General features: G+C 34.7%; 7 protein-coding genes and 1 long non-coding RNA gene across 11 annotated transcripts; 4 read left to right on the forward strand and 4 right to left on the reverse strand.

Annotated features, from left to right (window-relative positions):
- Window positions 1-100: 100 nt before the first annotated feature.
- Window positions 101-4,330, forward strand: jub (LIM domain-containing protein jub). Of its 2 annotated transcripts, XM_066401019.1 has the most exons (7): window positions 101-1,153; window positions 1,438-1,733; window positions 1,790-1,980; window positions 2,188-2,250; window positions 2,905-3,070; window positions 3,299-3,557; window positions 3,836-4,330. In XM_066401019.1, the coding sequence occupies exons 1-6, from the start codon at window positions 378-380 to the stop codon at window positions 3,532-3,534; spliced, it is 1,728 nt and encodes a 575-aa protein (XP_066257116.1). In that variant the 5' UTR covers window positions 101-377; the 3' UTR covers window positions 3,535-3,557; window positions 3,836-4,330. The 2 variants fall into 2 exon arrangements, with proteins under 2 accessions (XP_066257116.1, XP_066257125.1); XM_066401028.1 differs by lacking the exon at window positions 3,836-4,330 and having other exon boundaries at window positions 102-1,153; window positions 1,790-1,959; window positions 3,299-3,791.
- Window positions 4,331-4,929: 599 nt separating this feature from the next.
- Window positions 4,930-7,007, reverse strand: sicily (NADH dehydrogenase (ubiquinone) complex I, assembly factor 6 homolog sicily). Its single transcript, XM_066401164.1, has 4 exons — window positions 6,849-7,007; window positions 6,044-6,275; window positions 5,340-5,572; window positions 4,930-5,289 (listed from the first exon to the last, which is right to left on the reverse strand). Exons 1-4 carry the CDS (start codon window positions 6,953-6,955, stop codon window positions 4,941-4,943), a joined length of 921 nt encoding a protein of 306 aa, XP_066257261.1. The 5' UTR covers window positions 6,956-7,007; the 3' UTR covers window positions 4,930-4,940.
- Window positions 7,008-7,253: 246 nt separating this feature from the next.
- On the forward strand, window positions 7,254-8,829 carry l(2)k14505 (ATP synthase mitochondrial F1 complex assembly factor 2 homolog l(2)k14505). Its single transcript, XM_066401199.1, has 5 exons — window positions 7,254-7,447; window positions 7,571-7,764; window positions 7,856-7,966; window positions 8,028-8,208; window positions 8,312-8,829. Exons 1-5 carry the CDS (start codon window positions 7,363-7,365, stop codon window positions 8,557-8,559), a joined length of 819 nt encoding a protein of 272 aa, XP_066257296.1. The 5' UTR covers window positions 7,254-7,362; the 3' UTR covers window positions 8,560-8,829.
- mTTF (mitochondrial transcription termination factor) lies at window positions 8,710-10,531 on the reverse strand. The gene is made up of 4 exons (XM_066401135.1): window positions 9,926-10,531; window positions 9,772-9,868; window positions 9,335-9,488; window positions 8,710-9,100 (listed from the first exon to the last, which is right to left on the reverse strand). The coding sequence occupies exons 1-4, from the start codon at window positions 10,427-10,429 to the stop codon at window positions 8,710-8,712; spliced, it is 1,146 nt and encodes a 381-aa protein (XP_066257232.1). The 5' UTR covers window positions 10,430-10,531.
- Window positions 10,532-10,728: 197 nt separating this feature from the next.
- Window positions 10,729-16,855, forward strand: LOC136416491 (ribonuclease P protein subunit p40-like). 2 transcript variants are annotated; one of them, XM_066401695.1, is made up of 5 exons: window positions 10,729-11,092; window positions 11,449-11,593; window positions 11,922-12,086; window positions 16,129-16,573; window positions 16,630-16,855. In XM_066401695.1, exons 1-5 carry the CDS (start codon window positions 10,979-10,981, stop codon window positions 16,817-16,819), a joined length of 1,059 nt encoding a protein of 352 aa, XP_066257792.1. In that variant the 5' UTR covers window positions 10,729-10,978; the 3' UTR covers window positions 16,820-16,855. The 2 variants fall into 2 exon arrangements, with proteins under 2 accessions (XP_066257792.1, XP_066257789.1); XM_066401692.1 differs by lacking the exons at window positions 10,729-11,092; window positions 11,449-11,593; window positions 16,129-16,573; window positions 16,630-16,855 and adding an exon at window positions 13,646-15,981 and having other exon boundaries at window positions 11,947-12,086.
- Window positions 16,856-17,005: 150 nt separating this feature from the next.
- On the reverse strand, window positions 17,006-18,834 carry LOC136416105 (RNA-binding protein NOB1). The gene is made up of 3 exons (XM_066401123.1): window positions 18,625-18,834; window positions 17,342-18,440; window positions 17,006-17,193 (listed from the first exon to the last, which is right to left on the reverse strand). Exons 1-3 carry the CDS (start codon window positions 18,700-18,702, stop codon window positions 17,069-17,071), a joined length of 1,302 nt encoding a protein of 433 aa, XP_066257220.1. The 5' UTR covers window positions 18,703-18,834; the 3' UTR covers window positions 17,006-17,068.
- Window positions 18,835-19,937: 1,103 nt separating this feature from the next.
- Window positions 19,938-23,531, forward strand: GrlHz (Gustatory receptor-like Holozoa). Of its 2 annotated transcripts, none has more exons than XM_066401111.1 (7): window positions 19,938-20,174; window positions 20,588-20,785; window positions 20,867-21,121; window positions 21,172-21,329; window positions 21,477-21,669; window positions 22,445-22,666; window positions 23,263-23,531. In XM_066401111.1, the coding sequence occupies exons 1-7, from the start codon at window positions 20,037-20,039 to the stop codon at window positions 23,521-23,523; spliced, it is 1,425 nt and encodes a 474-aa protein (XP_066257208.1). In that variant the 5' UTR covers window positions 19,938-20,036; the 3' UTR covers window positions 23,524-23,531. The 2 variants fall into 2 exon arrangements, with proteins under 2 accessions (XP_066257208.1, XP_066257199.1); XM_066401102.1 differs by having other exon boundaries at window positions 19,939-20,174; window positions 21,172-21,341; window positions 21,489-21,669.
- Window positions 23,532-24,135: 604 nt separating this feature from the next.
- On the reverse strand, window positions 24,136-26,716 carry LOC136416179 (uncharacterized). Its single transcript, XR_010752675.1, has 2 exons — window positions 26,342-26,716; window positions 24,136-24,468 (listed from the first exon to the last, which is right to left on the reverse strand). It is a non-coding gene; the product is annotated as an uncharacterized lncRNA (long non-coding RNA).
- Between the last annotated feature and the right edge of the window lie 264 nt (window positions 26,717-26,980).

A 26,980-nucleotide genomic window follows, 5' to 3' on the forward strand; every position in this document is an offset into this window, starting at 1 on the left:
AAAATTTTGATTTTGTCAGAATTGAGTGACAATTGATTTGACGGTGACAAAGGTCCCCACGCGACGGCCGACTTCACTGTGTCAAATTAGACGTCACTGCGTCAAACCAGACGTCGATGCGTCAAATCGGACCGCAAAGACGAAATGTCAAAACAAAAAGCCGCCCATCCCACGATCCTAAATCATGTTTTTGCAGTGCTAATTTTTTTCTGATTTTTAGATAAAAACTGGGCCTAGTTTAATCATAGATATAAACGAAACATCACATTACAGAATTCGGCTAGTGGCGTGGTGCGAGGTACTCAATTGAACATTTTCGCTGCTACTGTTTTCAGTGAATATTCTAAGTTCAAATTCAAAAGAGGAAAGCTATAAAAATGGACTCCTCAAAATCTAATCAAAATTACGATCACGCTTTTCTGCAAAAGAAAATGGGAACTTTAGCCCTTAATAACTCTAAATATGGCAAAATAGGTAGCTCTTCTAAAGCAGAACCAACATCCGGTCAACCTGAGAAGCTGCAGGCTAAGAACAGTTATACTCTTTATGATAGGCATAATATAATAGCCAGTTCTAAATATGCTACTCCAAAGCAATTGGACACACTATCTAGCCAAAAGGTCGTAGTTGAAGAAAATGATGTATATGTCCAAGTAGCTAAACCTCAAGTAGCCAGTCCGACCCATTCTGGGCACTTCGGACCTGTATATGAAAATATTGATTATTATCCTAGTCAGGCTTCGCAACAGTGCTATGGTAGTAGAGCTCAACCTCAAGTGCCTATGGCCAATAAAATTTACAGTAGCACTGGTTCTTCATTGTATGAAAATGTTAAGGATTTTTATCACTCTTCTTCTGGTGCACAGCCAGGTCCTCAAGTGCCCTCAACTTATCAATACCATCAGAATGCTACACCTGAAATGAAGCATGTGGTGTATTCAGTAATGCATCCTCCCAAACCACAAAGCGTGGACCCAAATGCAGTTTCAAGAGGCATGCCACAGTCACCTACTTATGGGGGTATTAAAAAATTTACACCGCAAATGATTGAAGAAATTAATGGAAGTGATTATGTTTGCATGACTGGAAACATTTCTCAAACTTTGAGTACAAACTTACAATTTCAAACTTCTACAGCAAAGAATTATGATAGGTAAATTAAGTATTAGCTTTTATAGTTTTAAGAATATATTGGTAATCAGTGTATAAATAATTATCTGATTACCTAGCTGTTCCTAATAAACTTTTCTGTTGATAAAACTATTTTTAAGGACACATTTAATATGACAGTTTAAATGCAAAATTAAGGTTGCATATAAAAGTAAAACATGTTATGGTTAAATTGAGGGTCCAATTGGTCCTCTATAATTTTCAGTTCCATGGTTCATATGAAACCAGGCATAAAACAGTGTGATGAAAACAAATACAACTTTTTAGATCACCTGCAACTGGCATTGCTCAGACTCCAACTAAAAGTCTATCACCAGTTAAAGAAAACAAAAAACGCTCAGTAGAAAAAGAGACAAGACCCTCACCAGTTCCTAGTCCAACACCAAGTTTAGCCAGTGTCACCAGTGCAGGAAAGCTAAAATTTAGTGGGAAAAATTTGCTCCCTTACAGCGTTACCCCTCCAAAACCTAGAGGTCCATCAGAGGCACAGAGAAAAATTGAGGAAATGACCAGGCAAATTGAGGAGGAGATGGAAAAGCATGAAGAAGAGGGTGAATATTTTGGTAATTATGTTATGTGGCAGTACAGAAAGACCTTATGTAATAAATGAGATTTTTAGGCATTTGCCATACATGTGGTGAAAAAGTGACTGGTGCTGGACAAGCATGTCAGGCCATGGGCAATCTATATCACACAAATTGTTTTATATGTTGTTCTTGTGGTAGAGCACTTCGAGGAAAGGCTTTTTACAATGTTCATGGGCGAGTGTATTGTGAAGAAGATTACCTTGTAAGCCCAAATGAAAATGAAGTACACACTTTTTTTGTTCTTTTTTATGTGTATTACCTAAGCCTCATTGTTTAAGTTTTTTTGCAGTTCTTTAGTTGATTTCAGATAGTTTTAAAAGGTTTTATTATTCACAGAACTTGAATAATGAAAGTTTATTTTGTTTGCTTGATATTCAATTAATAGCAACTATTTAGTTAATTTTATTGATAATTAATACTTCATTTTTAGTATTCCGGGTTCCAACAAACCGCAGAAAAGTGTGCTATTTGTGGTCATTTAATTATGGAAATGGTAAGTAGAAAATCTTTATGTTTTTTTTCTTTGTCTATCCTTTTTGATGCAGGAGTGACGTTAGAAGGAGAAAGTCATGAACTTTATGCTACGTATTTGTGATACCTTAATTTTTTTTATATTTCACCTGATGAGTTTGGCTGTGGGTATATTGTTCTTACTAGTAAACGCTTGATTCGCCATTACAGTGACAAAAATTACGAACGCTTTAATGCAAGGGATTTTTTCTAGCATTGAACATTTTTGCATAAGAAAACAACAATGAAATTATTATCAAAATAGAATTTATCAAATCAAACATGAAGTTGAGTTATCTTTAGATGGGTAATTGCTAGAAAAATAATTCTATCTTCTTACAACCTTGACATAGGCACAATTATCTACGTCTTCCAAAAATACTAACACTGTTATTCGAATCTTTTGCCAGTTGAAATGAACCTAGAAGTATACATGTTTTCATTCAAAATGTGACCTATTTGCAATGGTATGATTAATACAAAATTTCGACTTAATGCTTCAAAAAGTGAAAAACGTGTGATATGTGAAAAAATCGTTTGCCGCCGAATGATTCATACGAAATTTATATGTAAAACGTTACATTGTTTCTATTAAAATGTTAAATTAATTAGCACTTTATTTATCTTTTTTTTTTAGATCTTACAAGCAATGGGAAAATCATACCATCCAGGTTGCTTCCGCTGTTGTGTCTGTAACGAATGTCTAGACGGAGTTCCATTTACAGTAGATGTCGACAATAAAATATATTGCGTTAATGATTATCACAGAATGTTTGCTCCTAAATGTTCGTCATGTGGCAAGGGTATGTCTGATATATATAACGTATCTGCTATTTGTAATGAAGATTATTTTGCATTTTTATATGCATTATTTCGATGTCATATCTACCTGCCTTTTAAATTAAGAAATAATCAGCACTTAGACCCAGGTTTTAAAAATGGATCGATATCAGTTTCCTAATATATCAGCTAGAAATAAACTTTTCCCTTTGAAAATTTAGCCTGCCTGTTATGTAAATATTTCTTTCAAGGTATAACTCCGGTCGAGGGAACCGAAGAAACTGTACGCGTAGTATCAATGGATAAAGATTTCCACGTCGATTGTTACGTGTGTGAAGAATGCGGCATGCAATTGACTGATGAACCCGACAAAAGGTGTTATCCGTTGGAAGGACATCTCTTATGCAGGGCCTGCCACATTCAGAGACTGAACCATACTCCGCAACATATGCACCCAGTGGCTGCTACTTACCAGTACACTGGTTAAGACATTGCCGTTTAACTATTAAGGTAAAAGTACATTTCTTTATTTTTATAATTCTTGTTTTATCTATTATCAAAGTGTTTTTTGGGCTTTCTTTTTGTAACGGAAAGACTCAGATACATTCTTATATATTTTTTTACGGTTTTTTAATGGTCGTATGAGCTTTATTATATTTTGTGAAACGACTTTTCTTCTGTAAGTTTTATTATTGTTAAGTTTAAACTTGAAAAAGAGATTGATAAGAATTTTTTCTCAACGCGTCCTTAATTAGTGTATTGGATATTGTTTTTTTTAAAATTATTAGTTAACTATTAAAGCATAGGATTTGGTCGGCATTTGAATGAAAACCATTGGTCACTCTTGAAACTTCTACGTTACATTATCAGGTTCCCTTGTCTTTAAACGGAGTTAACCTTGGTAAATTTAGGACTAAAATATATTTAAAACAACGACCCGTTTGATATTCGTACATTTTCAACAGTAGTATAGCAACAGTAGTGTCAGCATTTCTCTAAATGGGAATTATAAATTCATTTTGTGAAAATAAATAAGTTTAGTACCTACTATAAGCAATATTTTTGGAAGCCGTGACGAAATCTGCTGACTAAATGAAAGTTAAGGATGATGTTTAATGTCTTTAACAGTAAATGTAAAATTTTAGTTTTAAAGTTATGTGGCAGTTTTTTTTGACATACAGAGACACTATAGAAACCTGTGCACCCCGTACATTGCAGTTAGCTGGCCAGTTTAGTGTACTGTCTTTGCTACTTTGGAATATCCAAAATTCGTTTTAAAACTTTCTTAATAAAAAATTATCATTTAGTAACTTTTGAATAAAAATTAAAAGTATGTCCACTTAGATTACACTGTACAGGATTCATTTGTGTATTTGTACATACGTTTCTGTGATATACTTTATCTTTTTTGTACTCTTATTATTGAAAACGGTTTTGTATGATTTGCAATATGTAAGCTTTCTTTTACTGAAATAAATAAGTATTTAAAATAATATTAAGTTTTTACTAGCCGAAATATTTAGTTATTTTATCCGATTCCTATAAAGTTACAGGGAGGTTCGTTTAGGGGTGTTTATGTTCACCATTGCGAAGTGCATAGTTTCGGGTATATGATACGAATTGACTTGTATTTATTAGTTTTTTGCTTGTTAGACACATCGTGATTCTATATCAGAGGATTTTTAAAGCTAGCAAAAATGTTCTCCGAATAACGAAATTTTTTATATATCAAAGGGCCAGAAATTTGTCATTACCGTTAACCAACGATAACTCAGTACGGTGCAAATCGTATGTTTCTAACTTCGGTAATAATGGAAATCCCTCACATAGACATAAATCTAGAAAAAATGAACACTGGATACGCTTCAATAAATGACTTAGATTTTACAACTGCTAATATGTATTTTTCAACATATACCAATATACAGTAGGAAGTAATTTCCACGATCTATGAATCAAACTAGGATCCAAAACATTATAATCTACTTGTTGTAACCTATCCAAGTATACCGAAACTGGAACTGCTGGCAGTAAGGCCATTTTACCATCTTTAGGAACTTTATCTCCCAAATTTCGTGCCATCTGTAAATGTTGATGTGCCCTACTTGCAATTTCAAAAACACAATCTGACAATTTTTGAGAATTATTTCTCCTGAGAACTGCTTCTTGACTAACTTGGTATTTTATAAGGATATCTTGGGGTATTGATATGAAGTTTAATTCTTTGCTATGAGGAATACTCCTAAAATTGAGTTTTAACATATAAAATTATATTCCACAACTTCAATTTACCTCAATTGTTGCACAATACCCTGTGCTTTGCCCAAATGAGATGCTGCATGGTCAGCATCCATATTTTTTATGCCGCAACCTTCAAGGATTAAATAATAAATACTTGACACAGTTTGATCAGCATATTTTTCCATATCTTCTAAAGTTTTAATACTCTGAGTATTTATGGTACTTTGCCTTGCTGAAACTAAGTTCTTTAAGTATCTTTTCGTTAGGTTTGCTTTGGTAATTGCCTAAAACCCCTTTTTTGAGAAGAAAAAAATTATTAAAAAACACAATGGATTTAAAGATATGCTTTTCAAGGACAGCATGCATGATGAAGTGTACTGGAAGGCAGGCCTTCTGATTTACAGATCAAATAGCTAATCTGTACCCTCAGCTGACATTTGCCAAATATTTTAAGTGAAGGGATGAAATTATCTATATGTTGCCTTTTGCAAATTAACTCTCGGTCTGTATGTATGCTCGCACATAGAAATTATAACTTCTAAGAAGAATACAAACTTAGCAAGAAAAATTTCCAGTATTGGCATTTTTCTAAAGGCAAATAGTTCAGGCCAAGCCTTCTAATCAGTACCGCCACTAACAATTTAATTTGCCTGCAGATTGGTAAACCAAAAGACCTACCTTCTGGTAAACAGTAACAATATCCTCCGTTGCATCAGGGAAATGCTATTAAATCTAACAACAAATCTGGTAGATACCTTAAATAACTCTACTGCTACTGGATGTTGGGGTACTTGTTTCAAATCTTTGGAATAACATTTATCTATAACTTCTTCCCAAAATTTTAGGCGCATTAGACCTATATTACTTTGAGAGACTTGTTCTGCCACTCTAGCTACTTCAACATTGAACCCTCTTATTGCCAAAGCTACTGACCTTGATGTGTTTTTTAATAGTAAAGTGCATATGAAATTTTCATAGTCATATTTTCTGAAATAAAAAAATTATTAAGTTTGAGGACAAAGGTATAATCATGGATTTCCAAAACATGCTAGGCATTCTTTGATAAGGTTGGTTTGCAAATTTTAAAGATATTTAGTAATTGGTCAGGTTGTTAAATATGGATAATCTTATTAATGATCAAGATTTGAAGGTATATCTTTTATGAAATAAAAGGTATGCAGAATGTTTTACAACTACAAACTCTTCTGCCAAACAAAAATTACTGGTTTAAGACACAAAAATCTACCAATCTAGTCCATCTCATGGTTCTACAGGCAAATTATATAATTTATCAAATAAGTATAGACTGTCATAAAACACATGCATCTCTCTTGGTGATCACAAAGTAACTGGCCCTAACTATTCACTTTATAACACTGAAATGTTGCAAGCTTGATGCTAGCAGAAATCAGAGTAGTGATTAGGGAAAAAACGAAATATTTTACCATAATCCTTTTCTGAAGATAAAATTTGAAAGCAAATGATCACAGAGCAATGTTCGGTTCTAAGTTGTATTGTTCTACTACAGTTATGGTTATTATTTTTATGAAATTGTCTTACCTAATTGAATCAAGACAGTATCCTATTGATGTTTGTGTCGTTTTGAATCTGCGATGAGATTGAAAAGGTACGTACGACAGCAAATGACGACAATTTATGTTATTCATTTTTGAAGGTATTTATAATATCTTGCTAGTTGCACTTTGTTTAATTTAGAATATTTTGTATTAATTGAAATTTAAAAAAATATCAGAAAACTCTCCAAACAAAAAATCGTACAAATTAAGTAGGGTTAACGTCGTTTCTTCTTCTTCTTCTCGGTTTTGATCACCTCTCGTTACATTCGCAACCAACAACCAATTGAGATGATGGACCACATGACGTTTAATTTCAATCCTGTTGATCATAACGTAATGGAATAGCACCCGGCTAATTAGAAGTAAGGTTAAAGGTTTAGAACTTGACCAGAAAGGAAAAGCCCGGACTTTATTTAGCGTGTATGGTGTAGTAATTTCAGGAGTTTTATATTTTTATATCATTTATAAATTTATGTTAATCCAAGGGAGTGTATTGCATGGAAGCCCCAATGATGGCTAAAAACTTTTACTTCAAATGGTCTTCGATAAGAAGTGGTTTCAACATATTCAGAAGAAATTATGGTAAGGTTCATTATACTTAAGGCCATTGAATCGATATACTGGCCATTTCACCTGGCAGATAGTTTCCATGAAAATCACAGAACTGACTGATACTCTACCTGCAATATTTAATGTTTATTTTAGCATCTCAAAACAGATTTTACAAAAATACTGGAATTTTAAAGAGTGAAGGGAAATATGAAATCACCTTAGATCAACGTAAATTGAAGACGCCTAAAGGAAACCTCTTTACAGTGGACAGTGAACCCTTAGCTTTGGCAGTTTCAACAGAGTGGAACTCACAGAAAGACAAAATCTTACATAGCAAAATGCACCTTGTAAGTAACAACCTTGTGTCTAAGTTATATAAGGTCTATAACACAGTAAAAATTCTATCTTCAATTGTTAAACACATATTTTCTTTTGCAGACAACCCTGTGTAATACAATACTGGATAACCCAAATAATTTAACAAAACTAGACATAGTAAACTATATTGTAAATTACTTGGATACTGATACAGTGTTATTTCAATGCAATGTAAGTATTAATCTGCTTTAAAACTTAAATATTTATAGATTGAATAAGATTTCTTTCTAAGGAAGATGAAGATCTACTGAAATTCCAAGAAAGTGAGTGGGATCCAGTGATAAATTGGTTTAATAAAAGATTCCATGTTAAGCTAAAAAAATCAGTTCAAATGGATGTTTTGCCTGTTAGTGAAGAGGATAAGACTACATTGATACGTCATTTAATGTCCTATAACTTCGCAGCAATTAATGGTACATAGGGATATATAAAAATATACTCATTATGAAACGCTTTATTAGTATTGACTTTAAAGTTCTATCTGAAAAGTCCATAAAAGTGTATTTTTCTTTTTAGGTTTTGTATATGGAGTAGACACTCTGAAGTCAGTAATCCTTACTTTAGCAACCATTGAAAGGTTTTTAACGCCCGATAGAGCAGTTTTATTATCGCGGCTGGAAGAAGAATACCAAAATAGAAAATGGGGACGAGTAGAATGGGCACATGACTTGAATCAACAGGAGTTGCAAGCCAGATTATCAGCAGTAGTCCTTTTTGTGTATTTCAATTCTCAGTCTCAAAAAATTCAGCAGAAAAATAAATAATGTTGATTGAGAAAAGTTCAAATTGATCATGAGATATATGAATGGTGGCAGATGAACGTTTACAGCAGATCTTAATGAAGACTAAATATCACCTATAGACCAAGCTTTAAAAGTAGGATGATTAATCAGCCACTCTAACATATTTTAATTTCATAATTTTATTGACTCGTTTTCAGTTTTACTCTGTGTTTTTAACAAATTCTGAACATATTTCCAATATAGTCTTTGACTTTTTGTGAACACATACAAACTGTCTGGCTTCAAACCTAATCCATGAAGTTGTTTCATCCTTATTTCCGTGGTTTTGGTACTGTGAAGTAGGATTGTTGGGGCCTTACAAATGTGCTGGGGTGTAAAACCATTCTTGCATAGTAATTCTATCATACTGATTATTCTTGGCAGACTCTTGTTTTGTAGCTGTGGGTGCTTTTTTATCAAGTTTTTGGTAAAGTTTTCATTACAAAACAACTTTTCAGAAAGATATTGTGACATGGAGTTCCCGCCTAAAATGTCTCTATTTTCGGATTCACGTTTGATATGCCTAAAAATTTTTTTAATCCTAAAATTTTGTTATATTCTGTGATAAGAAATTAATGGTCATGGGGTTAGAATTAACTTAATGGACCATTTCTGTTCCATAATATTCACCTAGGTATTGGTGGTATTATTTATTCTCAGCCTAAGGTTTATTCAAGGACCCATTTAATAATGGATAATTAATCTGATTAAACAAAAAAATTGCTCTTGTCTTTTGTATAGAGTACTTAACACTTACTTATGTAAAATATCTTCTTTACATCTTACCATCCACGTTTTTAAGGTACTGATATTATTTTTCTTTATAAATTCAAATCTATTTGATGCCAAAGATTGACTATATTTCAATATCCATAGATCTTTTAATACTTCTTCTTTAGTAAACCCATAGCCTGAAAGCATTTTTATGCTGAGTTCAAGAAGAACAAAATATATTCCTCATATCTAATTAAATAATCTATTATATGTATGTGCAGGGTAGTCCAAATTTAATGAGATGTAGTGTTCTCTCAGAATGAGGAGAAGGTATTAACTCACTAATAAACTTATCATTTTATATTTTTTAGAAATACTCCAGATACCAGATTATCCAGATTTTAAGCAAACTCTAACACCAGTTGAATTTGGAGTACCTTGTATACTCCTGTGGACGCCTAAGTTTACCTACTTGCTTACCATAATAAAATTTAAGCATTTCTTGAATGTCTTCTATGTTTTTAAAGATTAAGAAACTTTTCTTTGATAGTATATCACAAGCCTCTTCTTGAGTCACCTGAAAACATGCTATATTTTACTACGTCAATGTCTTTCATTGTGGTATTTAACTCACACCAAATATTCTAACCAAATCTTTAATTCTTTTTATAATATCATCCCTCTCTGACCCAATCTCATTGATTCTATTTATTGAAAGTCGAGCTAATGGGATACTGGTTTCTAATGAAATTGGCAACTTCTGCAAGCTGTCTAGCTTTTTAAGTAAACATGCCTCTGAAAGTAGGAATGGATACTTCATAAATACTGTCCCAGTTAATCCTTTTTCTTTGCACAACTCTGAATTTTGTTTAATTAAGTAGCTAGGTGTTGTGAGGAGCTTCTTGTTTGATGACACTATTGTCATAGCATCAGCTTCCTGCATGCTTAATATGTTCTGAATTTTACTTTTTGCTAGTTTCAAAATATCAGCGTTTTCTTCAATGTTATAAAAGTTTGGCTGTGTTGGTAGATTTACGTTTTTTGCCAGTTTTTCAGAGGTAGAAGCATAATGCACGATTAAAGACAAGGGATTTGCAAACACGCCCCTGTTTCTCAAGACTTTAAAGACAACATTCATACTTTGTTCACAATCAAAATAATTACAAAATTTAATTAAAATGATATCATTATTAACCTATTGTATTGCAATTAATTTTCAATGTTTAAAACAAATAACAAAACAAACATATTTAAAAAAAATATGAAATTGAGGTTAGATTGCTTAACCAAAACAAAAGTTGTTGGTCTTTGATTTGGGAAAATGAATGTTTCTCTTTTTTTAACTTATGGCACTTAATAAGGAAAGAAATATACACGTATATCGAAATGATACTGACAAATCCCAATTGTCTACAGTCAATAATGGCTGATTACTATCCCCATTTTATTATTTTCTTCACAAAATTTTAAAATAACACAATAAAAAATTACATATGCGTTGCTATCCACGCTAGTGCGTCATACAATTCACTTTTCTCCTTGAACTTCAATTTTTAAATCGGTTTATTTTTTCTTGTAGTCATCACCTTGCTTTATATCTGCTGGCAGCTTAGGTGCATGTATAGTATTCTCCGTTCTTGAAGATGCTAAACCTGAGAATCAGGAAGGAGACGTAATTAAGGCTAGAATGCAAAATCCAGAAGTGTGGTCTTTTCAGACACCACAAACCTCATTCACTATTCAGGAATTTCAAAACACACTTCCTGTGAATAAAGTAAACAGGTTTAGTTTCAACCATTTGGTAAGATTTAATTTTCAGTATTGGGGTAAAATTGAGAGTTAAATTTATTATTAAGTGATAGTGCTTGGCTCCCCGTGGAAAAAATTTCACTGTGGAAGTACCTTTATTATGATTTAAATGTGTGTGGATGTTCGGGAAATATCTATGCAATATTCCCACCATTTAATTAATTAATATTATCCTATTCCGTAACATTGTATAACTTCTCTCATTACATAAGTTCTATGTTCTTACTTATACTTGTAGAGAATGGTTAAACAGGAGTAAAAGTGACATGGTATATCCACGTCCTGTTGTCACTGGTATATCCTCGGATAGTTAAACATTGTAAAAGACCTACATAGCTATTTTTATAGGTATCTGTGGTATTGCCAAACTGTTTGAGAGTACCAGAAAGTCTACTTAACATTCTGAGTGATGATTGTGACTATTATAAGATTACAGACCTAAGTTTGACTGATATATTGAATTCTAATTTTATAAACAACTTTATCAAGAAAGGTAAGTTACAAGGTTCAATAATGGCAAAATATGGTTTAAATGATGTATGTTTATATTTCAAAGAATAAACTTGATGATGAAGGTGGCAAGCCAAAACATTGGATAGAAACTCCAATTCTAATTATTGTCATCCTACATGTGTGGACAAATGTGAATAGTAAATTGTTACTCTTTAAATATATCTTATCAAACTACACAGGGAAATTTTGACAAAAATTTTGTTTGTATCTCACATCAATTGCAAGATCCCAATGGGGTGTCTCAAATTTGAAAACACACTTAATATTTGTTTTAAATAAAGTGGTACTTTACACTTTTTTTGTTGTAGGGAAATTAATATTGCTCAGTATTGGAACCAGAATCGATTGTGATAATTGTTGTGCTGTCACTCCCTTTGGAAAGTTAATTTTGTCATTGACAAAAGACACATATCAGAGTTTTGGTCTCGACGGTAAATTATCGCATTTCACTAAGAGGAATAAAGATAGATACAGTAAGTACAAATCATTCTTTTTGTTTACTAGTTGAAGTTTTAAGTAATACTTCTATTAGTTGTGCATAAAAGATTTTTGTGTTAAAATGATACCAAACTATTTATAAGGCATAAGATTGAGTTTGAGACATTAACACACATTATTTCTAATTTTCTTTTTCATAACAAAATTTATTAATATTTTTTGTATGTCGACTAGGAGAGTTTCCAATTATTGGGCATATATGGAGTGAGAAGTATTTTCTCCAAGTCAAAACAAGCCTTTCAATTTGAATAAATATTCACTAATTTTTCGTTAGATAGATATGGGTTGGAAACCATTTGATGGCTTGGAAAACAGGCCACTTTCACTCACTAAATATCAGTTACACGACACTCACTTTCAGTCACTAAATGTCAGCCACATGACACCCACGTTCACCCACTAAATGTCAGCTACACTAGTGACATAGCTTACGAGTTTTTGGAACAAAAAGAACACCCGATCATCCCGGTTATTAATTTATTATTCCGCAGTACGCACATCTCGTCTATCGCCGCGCTAGCACTCGACTGAATCATCCAAGAAATGATATCGCTACGAAAACATACAATCTGTTTTTTGCCAAGGCACCGCTCATAGGTCGTACCATAAAGAACGATCGATACGCGATACGAAATAATAAATATATTTTGATTTTAAAATTTCTATCTATATGGAAAATTAATTCGGTAAATAGTAATTTCATTTCATCCCCCTGCTAGACATCCTTTTTCTTGGACACACTGTACTTGAATTTTAATATTTCTACATATTGCAGATATGGAAAGTTAATTCGATAAATGAAATTAAACTGGAAAAGTGGCAAAATCTGACAACGCCTTCTTTAAACTCCTTAATAGGAAATGGCAACTACTTTAATGAAACTGATAAGACAATAATTGAGGTTTCTAGACTAAAGAGTCGAAGTCATAACAATTAAATTTTGTCATGATAATTGAATTCTTGTCACTCGTTGTGGAACAAGTATTCTGAAAATTTGAATTTTCGAACGTACTTGACAAGTTTACGCTGTCGGGATAGGGCACATGTCAATTGTTTGGGGCTGCTGCGTTCGAAATTCCACTCTTTTTACTACATTTATGTAATAAAATTTTATAACGAAACTTTTTTTAAGATCAGGAAATTAATTTAATCTTAAAATAATTTTTAGGATAGAAAACTATTATACTACATTTAAACCTACCAAAAACAAAAACACAAAAAAAGTACTACTAAAACATTTTTACTCGAATGTGACTGTTAAATATCTGGCAATGCTTTTCGCGTCATACGGCGGCAATATGTCAGAATTTCAAGTTGACCTAAAGAGAAATTAAAAATTGAATCTGCTCTACATATACGTATATTTTCAAATATTATTTCCTATCAGAAGCATTGAAAAAGTTGTAATATATTCTACACAAAGGTAATCAATTAGGCAAGAAAAATATGAATCCAGCTGACTTCTCCCAAGCACGCCTAAGTCAGATAAAAAATTACGCCTCATTGATTATCTCTATTATTTGAATTGTTTCAGGCAATGCCAAAGTTCAAAGATGTTCCGACCTTGAAGACACTAGCTCTAAAGAGCATTGGGTTGTTCATTGTCCATACCACACCGGCAATTATGAGCAACGTACAGTATATTAGAGATTCCCAGAAACTAATAACTAATGTTCAGAAAAGTATCGATAAGCTAAACGAAACGTTGGTCTCGTATGTTCCTTATTATTTGTATGAATCCATGGCTGTGGAAGTACTGCAAGCTGTCAGGGCTTTAATAGAGAAAACAAAAAAGCACTATTATCCCCGAGTTTCGATGTCCAAGTACTGGACCGAAATGAACATCGTAGTTAGTTTAACGGAAGTTGTGCTTAACTCACGATTAAGAAGCGTCGATTTTTCGCAATGGCCCAAAATAATGCGATATGTCTTGTATAAAAACTTAGAGAAAATGAGCGGCTTGGAAAACCTCAACCTAGGCTCATGCACTGGAGATTGTAAGACTATGGAGCTTGACAAAAGCATATTATGCGGCATTAGGAATATGAAAAACCTGCGTTCTGTTTGTCTTTGTTTTGACTGTAGCGATCTGATTATTCAAACCATATCTGAAAACTGTGCGCATATACAGTGTATTGATGTGATGTCTTCCCGATCAGTAACAGACCGCAGTATTCCGTACTTATTAAACTGCAAAAATTTAAGAGAACTGCAGTTACATCGCACCTCAGTTACTACCGCCGGCCATTCAAAGTTAATTTGCGGATTGCCGAAGTTGCGGGATATAGGAAGATGCGATGAATTCAGTGATATTATCGAGCATATTAGCCAAAGGGAGATTCATTATGGACCCTTTGAATTAAGAAAGGTCCATACGAGAGATCTGACCACTGAAAGTGCAATCCTTCTAGTCAGCATGTTTCCGAAACTGGAATTCATATCTCTTTTCTATTACGATTTGAGAATCGCGGATTTATCAGCATTTATATCTTTGAACCATTTAAGGGAAGTCAAGTTCTTGTCGTGCGCCTTTTACGAGCATTCCTTGAACGAACTGTTGAAAGTTGGAGGATTTAAGCTCACTCACCTTCACCTGGAACATGTCGAAGAAATGGATATGAACGTTTTAGTAGTGATAGGGAAATATTGCCCGAAAATCAAAAGTCTAGTCTTCTACAACTGCGATTTTAGGTACTTTGCGAATGAAAGGCCTATTGGATCCACCATGTGCTCTCAACCCTTCAGAAATTTAGAACGAGTATTTTGGGTTGTGGATGGTAGCATAAGTCATTTGGAGGTGATTCTGACTCACGCAGTTAACATTAAGTACATACATTTAGGCTCATCCACGGGTATTACGCATTCAAATCTGGTGAATGTACTTAGAACAAACCCGATGAAATATTTGGAAGAACTGAGAGTACTTTATAGCTGCGATATGAGCATGAGGACTGTGGAGCTGCTTTTAGCCAGTTGCCCGAATCTGAAGGTTTTATCGGAACTAGAAAGTTGGCAGGGTATTTCTATGGACGAACTCAAAGCTTTCAAGAAGCATATTAAGGAGGTGAATTTTGATTTGGATATTAGCCCTACACTATCCTTTACCAGTTGTTAAATATGCTTTACTCATAAACCAGATCAGTGGCCAAATATTAAAAGATAAATATCGTATATTAGCTGTTGTAATATAACATGTAATGCAGAGTTTGGTGAAGGAACGTCAAGTTGCAAATATTCATGCAAGATAAAATGGCGAAAGTACATTTTGATATTAAGCCTCGTTATACCAGGGAAAGTAAGTCTGCTTTGCCTATCTCTGCCATAATTTTGATATATTGTGGTCTGGGAATTATATAGTTCTATATCTAATAGCTTAAGCTCCAGCTACTGCAAGCTGTGCCTTGTAGCTCATTAAGAATTGTAGAGCGGGCCTAATTTTTTTATAGCAAATCGCTAACCTTTAGTTCCTTACAAACGAGTGTTTTGAGAAAAACTATGATATTTCAGAAAATAAGGCAAAGGCAAAATGCTGAGCCGTGATTCTGATCAATTTGGGTTCATACTGATAGTCACTTTGATTTATTGTGAAACTCTACGTGTTTTCCCTTCTAAAGACACAAAGCAACAAAAAAAATCTTAGAGAGAGTCTTATTTCTGTAAACTAGATAGCAGATGCATCAATGTAATGCATTTTAGCCTTTTTGTGTTATAGTATATTTTAGAGGTAGGAAGCAATATATGGTTAATCACCGTAGTGGAACCATCGCGCGTCCACACTCCTGGGTATTGGCCGTTTTGTTTTCATGGTTTTTGTTAAATTTTACATGTAATAATGTGAATTACTCATAATATATTTTCATAAAACTTTAACCACGCATTTTATTTAATTAACCCTTCAAAACAAACTTACCTAAATTCAACACAACTCTTATACATTGATTGCTTGCAAATAACAAAAAGGTAAGTTGTTTTGTTGGGTAAATTAACACGTATTTTAGTGGAAATAATTTTTTTCAGTTGTCGAAATTGATTTAACGAACAAATTGATCCAAGGCAAGCCGAACTATGACCGAATCACGACTGCTCTGAATTCCTTAGAGCGATTTTCAGTTATATTTAATTGGAAGCCCCCTGATGAATCCATCTGTCCATCTTCAGCAGCCAAATATTTCGACTCGCTGAAATACGTGGTTCAACGGTGTGAACCCAGGTGTAAAACACATGTAGTTTATTCCATAAAAACGCCCACATTGGAAGGAGAATATAATGAAGACGATATTGTTGATTTTGCGGAATGGTTGGGAATGGTATCGTTGGATGGCGATTTTACAGGTAGTGCTGGTGACTATGTAAATAGTTACGAAGCTCCAGAACCCAACGTTGAAATCGGGCAAATCAGGGTTTTAGTATTGAGGGGATTTTATCAAAGTAGTGATATACTTAAACTTCTGGAAGTACTACGGTAAGTTTGAATATATATTAAGGATCTTCTGATAAATAATTAGAATTTGTTTTTAGCGCATATAACACCGAGCAAGACAATTTATGGGTTGCTGCGTATGTACAAGGTTTTTCAGATTCACCTGTAATAGAAGGAAAAGAAGAACACCACTACTTCACCAACGGGGATAACGGAAATATCTATATCATGAAAAAAGATAAGTTTGTATTGTGCCAGCAGAGATGTTCTGCAAAACGGTATAAATAACCGGTTTGATGTTTAACAAGCGTTTGTGTAAAATTCCTTCGTCAAAACCCAATTTTCGTTTTGGTGAATTTTGCCTCCATTTATGAAGTAAATCTTTTACCTTGATCTCTTTCCACATGACCCGCTTTGTGGTACGATGAAGGAATCGTCTTCACATGTATTATTGTGTCTGATGGGGATAAAAGATTCATAAATAAAAGTCATATATTAAATAGAAACTTAAAGGCAACATATTTTATTGAACATCGATTATTTACGTTTTCTTCGAGACTCGTTGGGATTCTTCTTCATCCACTGTTTAAATTCCACGCCAGGGCGAATTCCCAGTTGGGCAGATTTCGAATTTACATCTCTCATAATAAAAGGGGAAAACCCTGAAAGCAATTCATTAGAATAAAAGTAATGTCCCTTAGTGCCAAATTTAATATGCTGGTAATTTTTCTAATAACTTCCATATGAAACATATTTGCCTGTTAATTTTACCAGGACTTAAACAATTTACCCCTAAGAATATTATAGTACCTGCAATATAGTCGTCATTTAAAGGATTATTCTTCATTTTAGCAAGTCTGCTTGGTCTATTATCTGCCATAGGTTGGTCTGCAACAAGAACAGGATTATTGGGGTGTTTACCCCCTTTAATCTTTGGCAAACTAAACTTCTTTCCCCTGCCTGTCAATGGCTTTCTTGGATTAATGTGAATCTGCATTTTCCCCATTTCATCTACAGACACAGCTACCCGCTTTAATGTGTTATTTCCACACTTTGGACAAAACTGCTTGGTCATTATGCTGGTAGTCTTAAAGCATGTGTAACACCTCAAGATGTAAGTTCTCAGTTGTTTGATAATTCTGCCATCCAAAGCAGAGACATTCAGGTTCATTTGCTTCAGAACATTTTGCATGGCAAAATCAGTGGTCATGCAAGCAACTGCCACATGTTTTTCTTCCATCAATTGAGAATTTACCTGTTTCTTGGCCTGTTTGATGTTTGATGGAGTAATCCAGCCAATATCCTCATCACCATCATCATCATTATCATCTTCACTAACTTCTGACTCATACTCCAATGGTACAAGAATGTCAATATTTTCTTCCAGTTTTAGATCGGCGTCATTAAAATTGAGGCTTTTGAATTTGTTTGTTAAGCAATCTTCTGTGGTTTCTTTTGTATCATATTCTTTTGATTCTAAACATGAATTGTCTTGTTGAGATTTGACAATTTCCTGATCACCTTCCGATTTTTCAATATGTTTCTGATTGTTTAAGTTACTTTCACCTTTCTCAGGAAGGAAAAATCCTGTTATATCAGGATTTAATTGATGAGCTGGTTGTTCAGTATTAATAAGGGGCCTTGGTAAAATTGGTTCCTTCCTGAGGTGTTCTACTCCATTTTTCTCCTTTTCTAACTGATATGTTAGTGCAATTACTTTGATATCTGTAGCTGATAAACTTGGATAATCACCAGTTTTCTTTGCAAAATCTGTTACAATTTGAACGTTTTCTGGGAAGACATTCTTAACTACCAATTCATAAGGTAACATGACTAATCTCCTTAGCTGTCGTTTATTTTTTATTTCATCTACCACCTCCTGGCAAGTCACCATGTTTTCTGCAACATCCTGGAATAAATAATGAAGTTAAATAAAAATTACATTAACTGGAAGTAGCCAATTAGGATATGTATGGTTTTAAATAAAGGGTAAGATTTTATGGGACTAGCAAGGTTAGGTTTCCTAGTAACCCCTTTTTGGAAACAGCGATTTTGATAGGATTGATCCCTAAGGTCTAGTAGTTGCTACTTACGAAAAGAGAAGCGTTTTGAATAAATGCTGTGGTGTCTACAACAAGATTCTCGACTTGCTTAATACCTTTAGAGCTCATGTTTATACTGTATTTTCTCAGAAACAACTCGTTTTATAATACAACTCACTAGAGACCGAGACCTATTCTTTAGTAACAAAATAGATCCAAGTTATTTTATTATACACAGAAAAGTAGAAAGGTAAAAAATCAGGGTCAAATCTTAATACAAAACACAAGCACGGAAGCAAGAAACATTTAAATTGAGGTTAGTTTCGATTCTTCTTCTCTGTATCATGTCTTTCCGAGTTTTGAAGGCCATGTGGTGCATTATACACTCGAGAGTAGTTCACACCGAGAACCTGCACCAACAAGTGACACTCACAGGAGTGACAGTTGACGAGTAGCAGGGACGGAAATAGCGAAAGGTTTGTTTAGCTATATAAACCCAAACAGACCCTTAAAATCTCTCTTATATCTCTGATCTCTTATACCTCTTATCTCATATACTCTTACTCTCAGCTCTCTCGAGGTAACGTACCACGATTATCACCCTCAGTATAGTATATACAGACTGTGATAATAAACGTAGCAATAGTTTTGTGTAAATAAAGATAGTCGAGCAGTATCAGCGCGTATTTTGTATCTACGACTAGTATCTTTGCCGGGTTAGAATACTGGTCCCTTCAGCGTGTCCGACTCGTAACGGGAGAATAGATCACCCCGTTAGCACCCACAACACGCCGCGTTACTCCGAACCCTATCGGTAAACGCAAACACCTACAAACCCGACAGCCTCTTGGTGCGATAGCAACGTTTGAGACAAGTGAAAGTGACAGATGTCACTTTCGCCTAAACTTAATTATGAGTTAGATCGTGTTTAGGATTAAGACTCAAGAATGTAACATTTGTTCACAAATTGACAAAAATTGAAATGTTAAATTCATCAGAATATTAAGAAAATTTGAAAAGCTTTGCATGGAAATGATGTAAGAACAAATGTGATAGTTTTTGAACTTAGGAATTTCTACAAAATTATATATAAAAGAGGAGGGTCTATAGGCCAGTTTGCAGTGTGTAGGAAGGATAAAATTACCTTCTCGAAATAGCAGATTCTATTTCCTAAGGAGTTGTCCACTACATAAATAAATAATTAAATAATATTTATTATTATTATTAATAAAGAACTTTATCTTATTGGCAAAGACTGTTTATTTCCACCGAAAGGTTATCACACATTTTGTATGACTGGGGCACCAACGTGCAAGTAGTTGTCAAAGCTTTCCATTATTTCTTTGACTACAAACAGCCATCTCATTCGCATTAATTTTTTAAAGAAAAAATGTGTTTACTTTTCGTATCTTGCCACCTTCAATGTTTGTATTATTTAGAATCAGTTTACTTACAATCTTTCAATGTGCGAAAGGAAAATGAGCTTTAAAACGGATATACAAGAACAAATAAATTTTAACATTGAAGAAAAAACTGGAATTGATATGCCTCAGGAAGAATATGGCGGATCGGAACACAACTTGGTATCATCTACAAGTATGGTAAGATGTTTATTACGTAACTCTCATCTAAAAATGGACCGAATCCTGTTTACTTCAATATCACTGATGTTGTAGTTTAAAAGATATCGCTTTTTATATTTTAGAAATCTCAGAATATTTCTGAGATTTCCTTCTAAGCCTTCATCTGAGTACAAACAAGATCACGGTAAAGCGAACTGAGGCGAATCAAGAATCCCTAATTCGAAAGTGTTTTATCAATTAAAAATGAATTTTTTTCGCATTTAACTTATAACGAATTAATATACAGGGTGTTCCAGAAAGTTGTGTCAAAAGTTGTTACAACCTTTTTGGAACAGCCTGTAGAAAGAAAAGTGAACTGGCAGCGATGCAAGTTTCTTCTTAAGTGACAATTTAACGAGGGCATTTTTAGATTTGCTTTGTTGTTCATCTAGGGCGAAGACAATAACATCATAATTGTAGAAGAATCGTCTGATCCTAACAGCTTAGCCGGGATTCTCTATGTCTGCAAAAGAAAGCTACTCAGGCCTTACATGCGGTTCTTAAGTTTAATGGGGTTGCGACCGATAGTGGGAGAGACGCTCGAACAACACTTCATTGCAAAGCTCTTTAATTTTCTTTTTAACTTAGCGGTAAGAATTACTTGAAGCGCATCATGGAAAAAGACCATAGATGCCCATGGAGATCGTGGACAGTAGAAACTATACTTTCAGGTAATTTTCTTTTTAATCATCGGATATTTGCTTCAATACCTGTCCTGCTTTCGAAGAGATAGAGGGTTTGGCACTATATCACCCACTAACAATTCTAGCAGAAGTCAAATAAAAGCCATATATTATCAAACTTGCAATAGTTCCCTGATCTCCGGCCTCATATTGCCGAGTTTGCTGCACTTCGCTGGATACATTTATGCTTTGTACGTGTTTAGAAAAGGGGATGATAATCAACTGACGGTGTTAATCGAAAGGGTGAGTTTTCATCGGAACTTCGCAGGTAGAAGTAGTCTTGGGGCTTTCAGGTATTTATAGTCTCCAGCCAAATACCGAACATACAAATCAATCAGAAGCACATAGTGAGAACATTGTGGATTTTCGTGGTGGCCAGTTTCATCTGGATGTTATCGTCCATTTGCCTGGTCAGTTACATGATGTCGGAAGGAGAAATCAGCTTCAGATGGTTCGAGTCCAGGCAAGTTGTTACATTTTCTTTGAAGGCAAAAATATTCGTTATAAATTAACCAAACGAAGTAAAACTTGAGTTCGTTTCCGATCTCAAGGGAAAGCGACCTGGATAAAACGTAAAAATATCCGTAGTTTGATTGAGGATCATTTTTAGCACCTACCAAACTAAATACTTACTGAAGATCCTGCTTGTGGTGTGCATAATATGGCACGATATAGTCCAGGCCAGCGTGATTTCGAATTATTGCCTGCAAGTGCAACTTTTGAAAAATTACGTGCAGTTTATCAGCGACAAACTACTGCTGCAATCCATTAGACCGTTAGAATGGATCAGGGTAGGTATGAATATTACGTCTAGAAGAGACATACACAGCGCGAAACAGCCAACCGAAGTAAATTCACTATTTCGATATAAGCGAAAAAATACCGAAACAGGTCAATTTTAGATTCTGAAATTACATCCTGCGACGTAAGAATTTCATTCCTAAATTGAATCCCCTTTGAACGATAGGTGCAACCTTCAAATTTTTAAATTGGAGATATGAGTTTTGTGATACACCATTTGAAAGATCTTTTCATCCTCTGTTCAAAATTGCTATGGTTTTAAACGTTACTGCAAAGAACAATAAGAAAAACACAGATTCATTTAATTGACGAAATTCTCTACAACCGACTAAAAACTTAATAACTAATACCATTTTATTATTGGTAAGTTAATAAAATATTAAAACAAATCAATCTCATTGTACCTCTACTTAACTTTTCCAAATCGGCGGGGAGGGGGGCGAGGATCACTAGAATAGCCAACTCGATCACCTGACCTAACTCTATTAGACTTCTCATGGGAATATGTTGTAAGGAATATAGTCAATTACATGATTTTATGCAATAAAGCGTGAAAAGATCCTCCATCTGCACGCTTTTTTCTTGGCTGTGAAATACAAAGTTTCTTCGTAATCGCTTCGCTTTTTACGTACAGCGGGATATCTTCTTTGCAACTGATCTTTTTCTACACCACGTCTTTATATCGATCTTATTCAGGCTGTGAAGGCTTGAAGGATGTATACTTGATCGAATAATACGCTTCTACATTCAGACTCAACATTTCAGGACATTGAAGAGTTCCGAAAATTACTAATCTACCTAAACACCCAAGTAGCACCGGCAGTTTGCATTTTCACCGTTTTAAATTGGACTTATGCAATTTCGGGGACCTTGTGGTTATTCGCCTCTCAGTACAGCGAAACAAAGAATAGCATCCCGGTATATACAGCTATAAATATTTTCATCGTGATACTATGGTGGTTCATGGCAATCCTACCATTTATTCAAGTAAGTATATTGCGTTCGATTTGTTAGATATTTCTTGTGCTACAGGATATCTTTAAAAGATCTTTACAATGCGCCACCACAGTTTACTGGAAGATTTAGCCATACGTGCTCTTAGGGCGGCTGATGCCATAAGCAAGCACCACCAACTAACCTAAACATTCCTAGTTAGGTATTTATAGGAAAGCTGTCCCAAATATTCTAAACTTTAACTGGTAAACTTTAAGCGTTTCCACAATAGGTTGATGCCTACTTGTGACTCCTTCCCTTTTCTGTCTGCGAGCCTACTATGTTACGCTTGTATATGTCTAGGCTTTGAACATGCGCAACTTGATGTGTGTGTGTGTCTGCTTGGCACGCCCACTTGCCTGATGAAGCAAATGGGTAGAAACACGTTGCTGGGTGACCTTGCCCAATATCCTCATTTCATTTCTACTTGAAAACTCTATTTCTTTTGGTACCCTACTGTTAATTCTTCTTACACGTATTTTTTGGTTTCAACTTTAAGGGCTTGTTGCTCAGTTATCGATTTCGATAAACTGCTAAGTTTTATAGAGTGAAGAGGTACTTGTAATTATTAACTACGATTTCTTATCAAGGCCGCCCGATTAACAATAGCATGCGACAATGTGAAGACTGTTGGGCAAGAAGCAAGGACGAGGCCGTTTGCTCATCAAGACACCCCCCTACAAGAATTGAACTCCATCCTGATATACACGAATAGTCTGAAGATTAATGCTAGGCTGTTCAATTTGCCAATAAATGGAAAGTACACGGGGATCACGTTTGCTGTAATGATTATATTTTTCTTGGTGTTGGGGCAAAGCAATATAATTTTAATAAAGGATTTAGAATTTTAGTTTAAAAATCCGTCCAGTATTCACTAAGAATCGTTTTATGTTTAGTGTGTTACTTTTAAGTGCAATAATTATATAAATGTGAAACCGAAAGCTCGAAGTGCACGAGCGTGCGCTTCGGTGCGCCACTCCGCTCCGCATCGTTGGGTTAATTGCAATCAGCGTGCAGTAAGGCATTACTTTCCGCACTTGTTACGTACAATGCTGCTCTCACGAGCAAGTGTGTTTTGTGTATGTTCAATTAAACATGTGCGTGCAGTAAAATCTTTACACGTACGCGTTAAAAGTTTTATCACACCTATGGCAAATGCCCAAATGCTGACCGAGTCAGGTGGTACACATAACTTCGTAGAAAAAATAGTGCATCTAACACGCACGAAGGTGATTTACAGCGCTCGATTGCTGACAGACCTCTGCGATCGGAGTGCAGTAAAGTGTCAATTTCCGCACTTGTTGGATAAATAACTAATGCGATATTTAAAGCACCACTGCCACATTGTAAAGTACTGTTAATTAGTTAATATAACTGTACAGAAATAATTGTATGTTTTATCATGAGAGTGTACTGTTCCTTGGCCAGCAACACGAGGGAATTTTAGCAATAAAATAGAGGTATTCTGCAAGGTAGAATCATCTATTGCAATGCTTTGGAAAGTTAATGGTAAGAATGAATTTGAAATAATACCGCTTGTAGGCAAAAATGGGAATTTGGTTGCACATTTTCTTAATCAGTAATACAACTAGCCTTAGTATAAGGAGCTATTAGTAACAAAACCATTCGAAAATAAATGGCTTTTATCAGTCAGGGTTCCATTTTGTTTAAACACGTTGCTTCGTCATGAGTAGCTGCTTTAGGCTGAATGACGACACTCCCACCCCTAAGCTTGCCAGTAAAAATGCGGCTGGAAGAACGAACCGGTCGGTCGTCCTCCGAGTCAGGTGGACATTCTGGAAAAGAAGAGAATTTCCATGAAAATTGCTCCATTTGCAAATAACATAAATTAAAATAAACTCCAGATCACCCTTCCATGTACTAGATACTTCACTTTATAAAAAAAACGCAGCTCACCCTTAATGTAACATTACTGATTATGGGGCTTGGCTTGCCATCTTAGATTATGTACCTATACACGATATAATTAGGATACAGGTTGCCTACCAAGGCTTTATTTATGGTGGAAATTTCCACAGTTATTCCGGAAAGCGAGCTTTTCCGGATTAACGGCCATCTGCGGAATCCAAGGCAGGAACGCGCCAAAAACGTTTCTACATATTGGCCTCATCTATATCTTGATATTGTACACGTTTCCATGTAGATTTGTCAATTTCGATTAAACTGGTGTTCCTATTCATTTGTGGCTTCGATAAAGGCGTCCTCAGGATAAGGACTTGCCCGGACGTAGATATAAACTCCCACAATTTTGCCCAGTATGAGTTATGTTGTTTATGAAGTTCGTATAAAGGTCAAAAAACGGGTCTAAGACCTTCGCAAAAACGATAAATTTGGCCTCGTTTGGCAGAATATATTTTAGATTCGTAAGCTTTTTTAATTTTTTGGGAATTCAGGTCTGATGCGACTTCGCAGGTAAAACTATTTCCAATTTTTTTGCAGAATGCACAAATGCTCATAGGAAAAATATTGATTTTTTTAAAAATTCCAAGTGCAGTAGAATACAGTAGCTTCCGCCAGTACTGGCTTTATGGGGGGGCAAAGCTGGTCGACAACCTAGGGAGGAGGATTTTTTTTGGTGGGAAGGGGGCGGTGATTAAAAATTTCGCCCAGGGCGCCAAATGCTGTAAGGCCGGCCCTGAATCCCCCTATAAAACGAGTTCATTTAAGACGGATTCTTACAACATAGTAGAAGAATGAAAAAGAAACGATAGAAAACATTTATTATTCAACGAACATAAAAATTGTTTTGTGGTGTCTTAAGCCTGTTTAGTGAGAAAGAATTGCTTTAAATATAACAAGTTAATCGCTTTGGCCTGTAATCGGCTAATGTATTTGTATAATCTAAATAACTTATGTATGTACTTGTTGTGTTATAAGGTCTACTCAGTATCGGCCTTGTAGGGGGGCGAGATTAGGTGACGGTCCAGGGCGACTTGTTAAGGCCGGCCCTAGGTCTACTGGATACATTATACAAAGCCATGCAAAGGCATGGAACACCAGAATATTGAACAACGCCTTCTATTCAGAAGTCAGTAGGAGATATGGAGAAAATTTTTGATTGCGACACATCAGTGGCGCACCGGTTTTCCCTCCAAAAATGTTCAATGATCTGCTAGGACGTGCTCCTGTAGAAAAACTGACTTTCATTGTAAAATATATTTTTAATATCGGTTGAAAACTTCGCTAGTAGAATGATAAAAAAAGTACAAACAATTTTACAATATCTTTTGTAAAGGTACGAATCATAGACCGAACCATGGAAACGATACGCGAAACGAAATAGGGTTAAGTGGGGTAAATGTGGACGATTTATGTGATTTTTATAAATTTTTTCTAACACCCTGTATTTCTTCAACAAAGCATTTTCGGAATATGGTTTATATAGCAAACTGGCATTATTTTTCGATGTAAAATCCGTGGTTAAAATTTTTTGTATTCACTAAAAAACACCCTGCATACTATGTGTACTTGCCTTAGCCATCGACACCCACAAAATTTCATTGAAAGATCTCCGGGCGTTTAAAAAAATATATCATTTTTTTTTTATGAAGCTTTGGCAGGAAACACCCTGTATTTCCTCAACAAAGCATTTTTTGCTTTTAGTTTACACAGCAAACTAGTATGATTAATTGCTAAAGGCGTACTCACGTAAGTGATGGCCGGCTTAGGCATGTACGTGTACATAACTGCACTAACACTAAATGATTAAAATATTCGACCCATCTAAAACCTTAATATACCCATGCGGTTGAAAAGTAGGGTAACTTGCTCCTCTTATGACGTGATAAACTCATACCTACTATAAGACCAACAACAGTAATCACGTTATTATTGACTGCATTCCTGGCAAAAATCCAAATATTTCTTACGCTTTACTATATAAACGACCTTTGGCCAAAACAAAATTACGATTTATTGTTAAATTGAAAATTCGTTAATTTATAAACTGTAGATTACGGCTTATCGTTCAATGAGATTAACGCAAATCGGCAAAAACAAAGGTTAAATTTATTTTTTAGTTTTAAGGTCGATTTGGGCGACTAAATACAGAAAAATAAAGGTAGAGGTCAAAGTAAAAGGAGCCCTGATACTTTCTAAATATCATTATTTGTGCGTATGGTTTTATTTTCGTTTCACCTCAGGAAAGATTCGGTGAAATTACACAGGCGACGCTTTAAAAATAGCCAGCACTCACCTTTGCCGCAGCGGAAGCTTCTATGAAATGAAAATAGCAACGTGTAAAAGTGTTAGAAAATCAAGAATAAAACATGTCATTTTGGGACATAA

Source organism: Euwallacea similis, chromosome 2, assembly GCF_039881205.1.
Source record: "Euwallacea similis isolate ESF13 chromosome 2, ESF131.1, whole genome shotgun sequence".
In the NCBI taxonomy this organism is placed as follows: Eukaryota; Metazoa; Arthropoda; class Insecta; order Coleoptera; family Curculionidae; genus Euwallacea; species Euwallacea similis.

Coding starts and splice junctions, on each gene's coding strand:
- mTTF (XM_066401135.1), bottom strand. CDS start 10,429: ATGAATGTTGTCTTTAAAGTCTTGAGAAACAGGGGCGTGTTTGCAAAT. Junction 9,489..9,771: donor AATGCTTAAATTTTATTATG/GTAAGCAAGTAG, acceptor AAATGCTTTCAG/GCTATGGGTTTACTAAAGAA. Junction 9,101..9,334: donor AAAGAAGATATTTTACATAA/GTAAGTGTTAAG, acceptor AAAAATTTTTAG/GCATATCAAACGTGAATCCG.
- jub (XM_066401019.1), top strand. CDS start 378: ATGGACTCCTCAAAATCTAATCAAAATTACGATCACGCTTTTCTGCAA. Junction 1,981..2,187: donor TAAGCCCAAATGAAAATGAA/GTACACACTTTT, acceptor CTTCATTTTTAG/TATTCCGGGTTCCAACAAAC. Junction 2,251..2,904: donor GTCATTTAATTATGGAAATG/GTAAGTAGAAAA, acceptor TTTTTTTTTTAG/ATCTTACAAGCAATGGGAAA.
- sicily (XM_066401164.1), bottom strand. CDS start 6,955: ATGAATAACATAAATTGTCGTCATTTGCTGTCGTACGTACCTTTTCAA. Junction 6,276..6,848: donor TACTGTCTTGATTCAATTAG/GTAAGACAATTT, acceptor TTTTTATTTCAG/AAAATATGACTATGAAAATT. Junction 5,573..6,043: donor TAGCAGTAGAGTTATTTAAG/GTATCTACCAGA, acceptor AAGGGGTTTTAG/GCAATTACCAAAGCAAACCT.
- LOC136416491 (XM_066401692.1), top strand. CDS start 13,649: ATGCCAAAGTTCAAAGATGTTCCGACCTTGAAGACACTAGCTCTAAAG.
- GrlHz (XM_066401111.1), top strand. CDS start 20,037: ATGTGCGAAAGGAAAATGAGCTTTAAAACGGATATACAAGAACAAATA. Junction 20,786..20,866: donor ATTTTCTTTTTAACTTAGCG/GTAAGAATTACT, acceptor CTATACTTTCAG/GTAATTTTCTTTTTAATCAT. Junction 21,330..21,476: donor GGAGAAATCAGCTTCAGATG/GTTCGAGTCCAG, acceptor AGTTTGATTGAG/GATCATTTTTAGCACCTACC.
- LOC136416105 (XM_066401123.1), bottom strand. CDS start 18,702: ATGAGCTCTAAAGGTATTAAGCAAGTCGAGAATCTTGTTGTAGACACC. Junction 18,441..18,624: donor TTCAAAACGCTTCTCTTTTC/GTAAGTAGCAAC, acceptor TATTTATTCCAG/GATGTTGCAGAAAACATGGT. Junction 17,194..17,341: donor AAATGACGACTATATTGCAG/GTACTATAATAT, acceptor AATTGCTTTCAG/GGTTTTCCCCTTTTATTATG.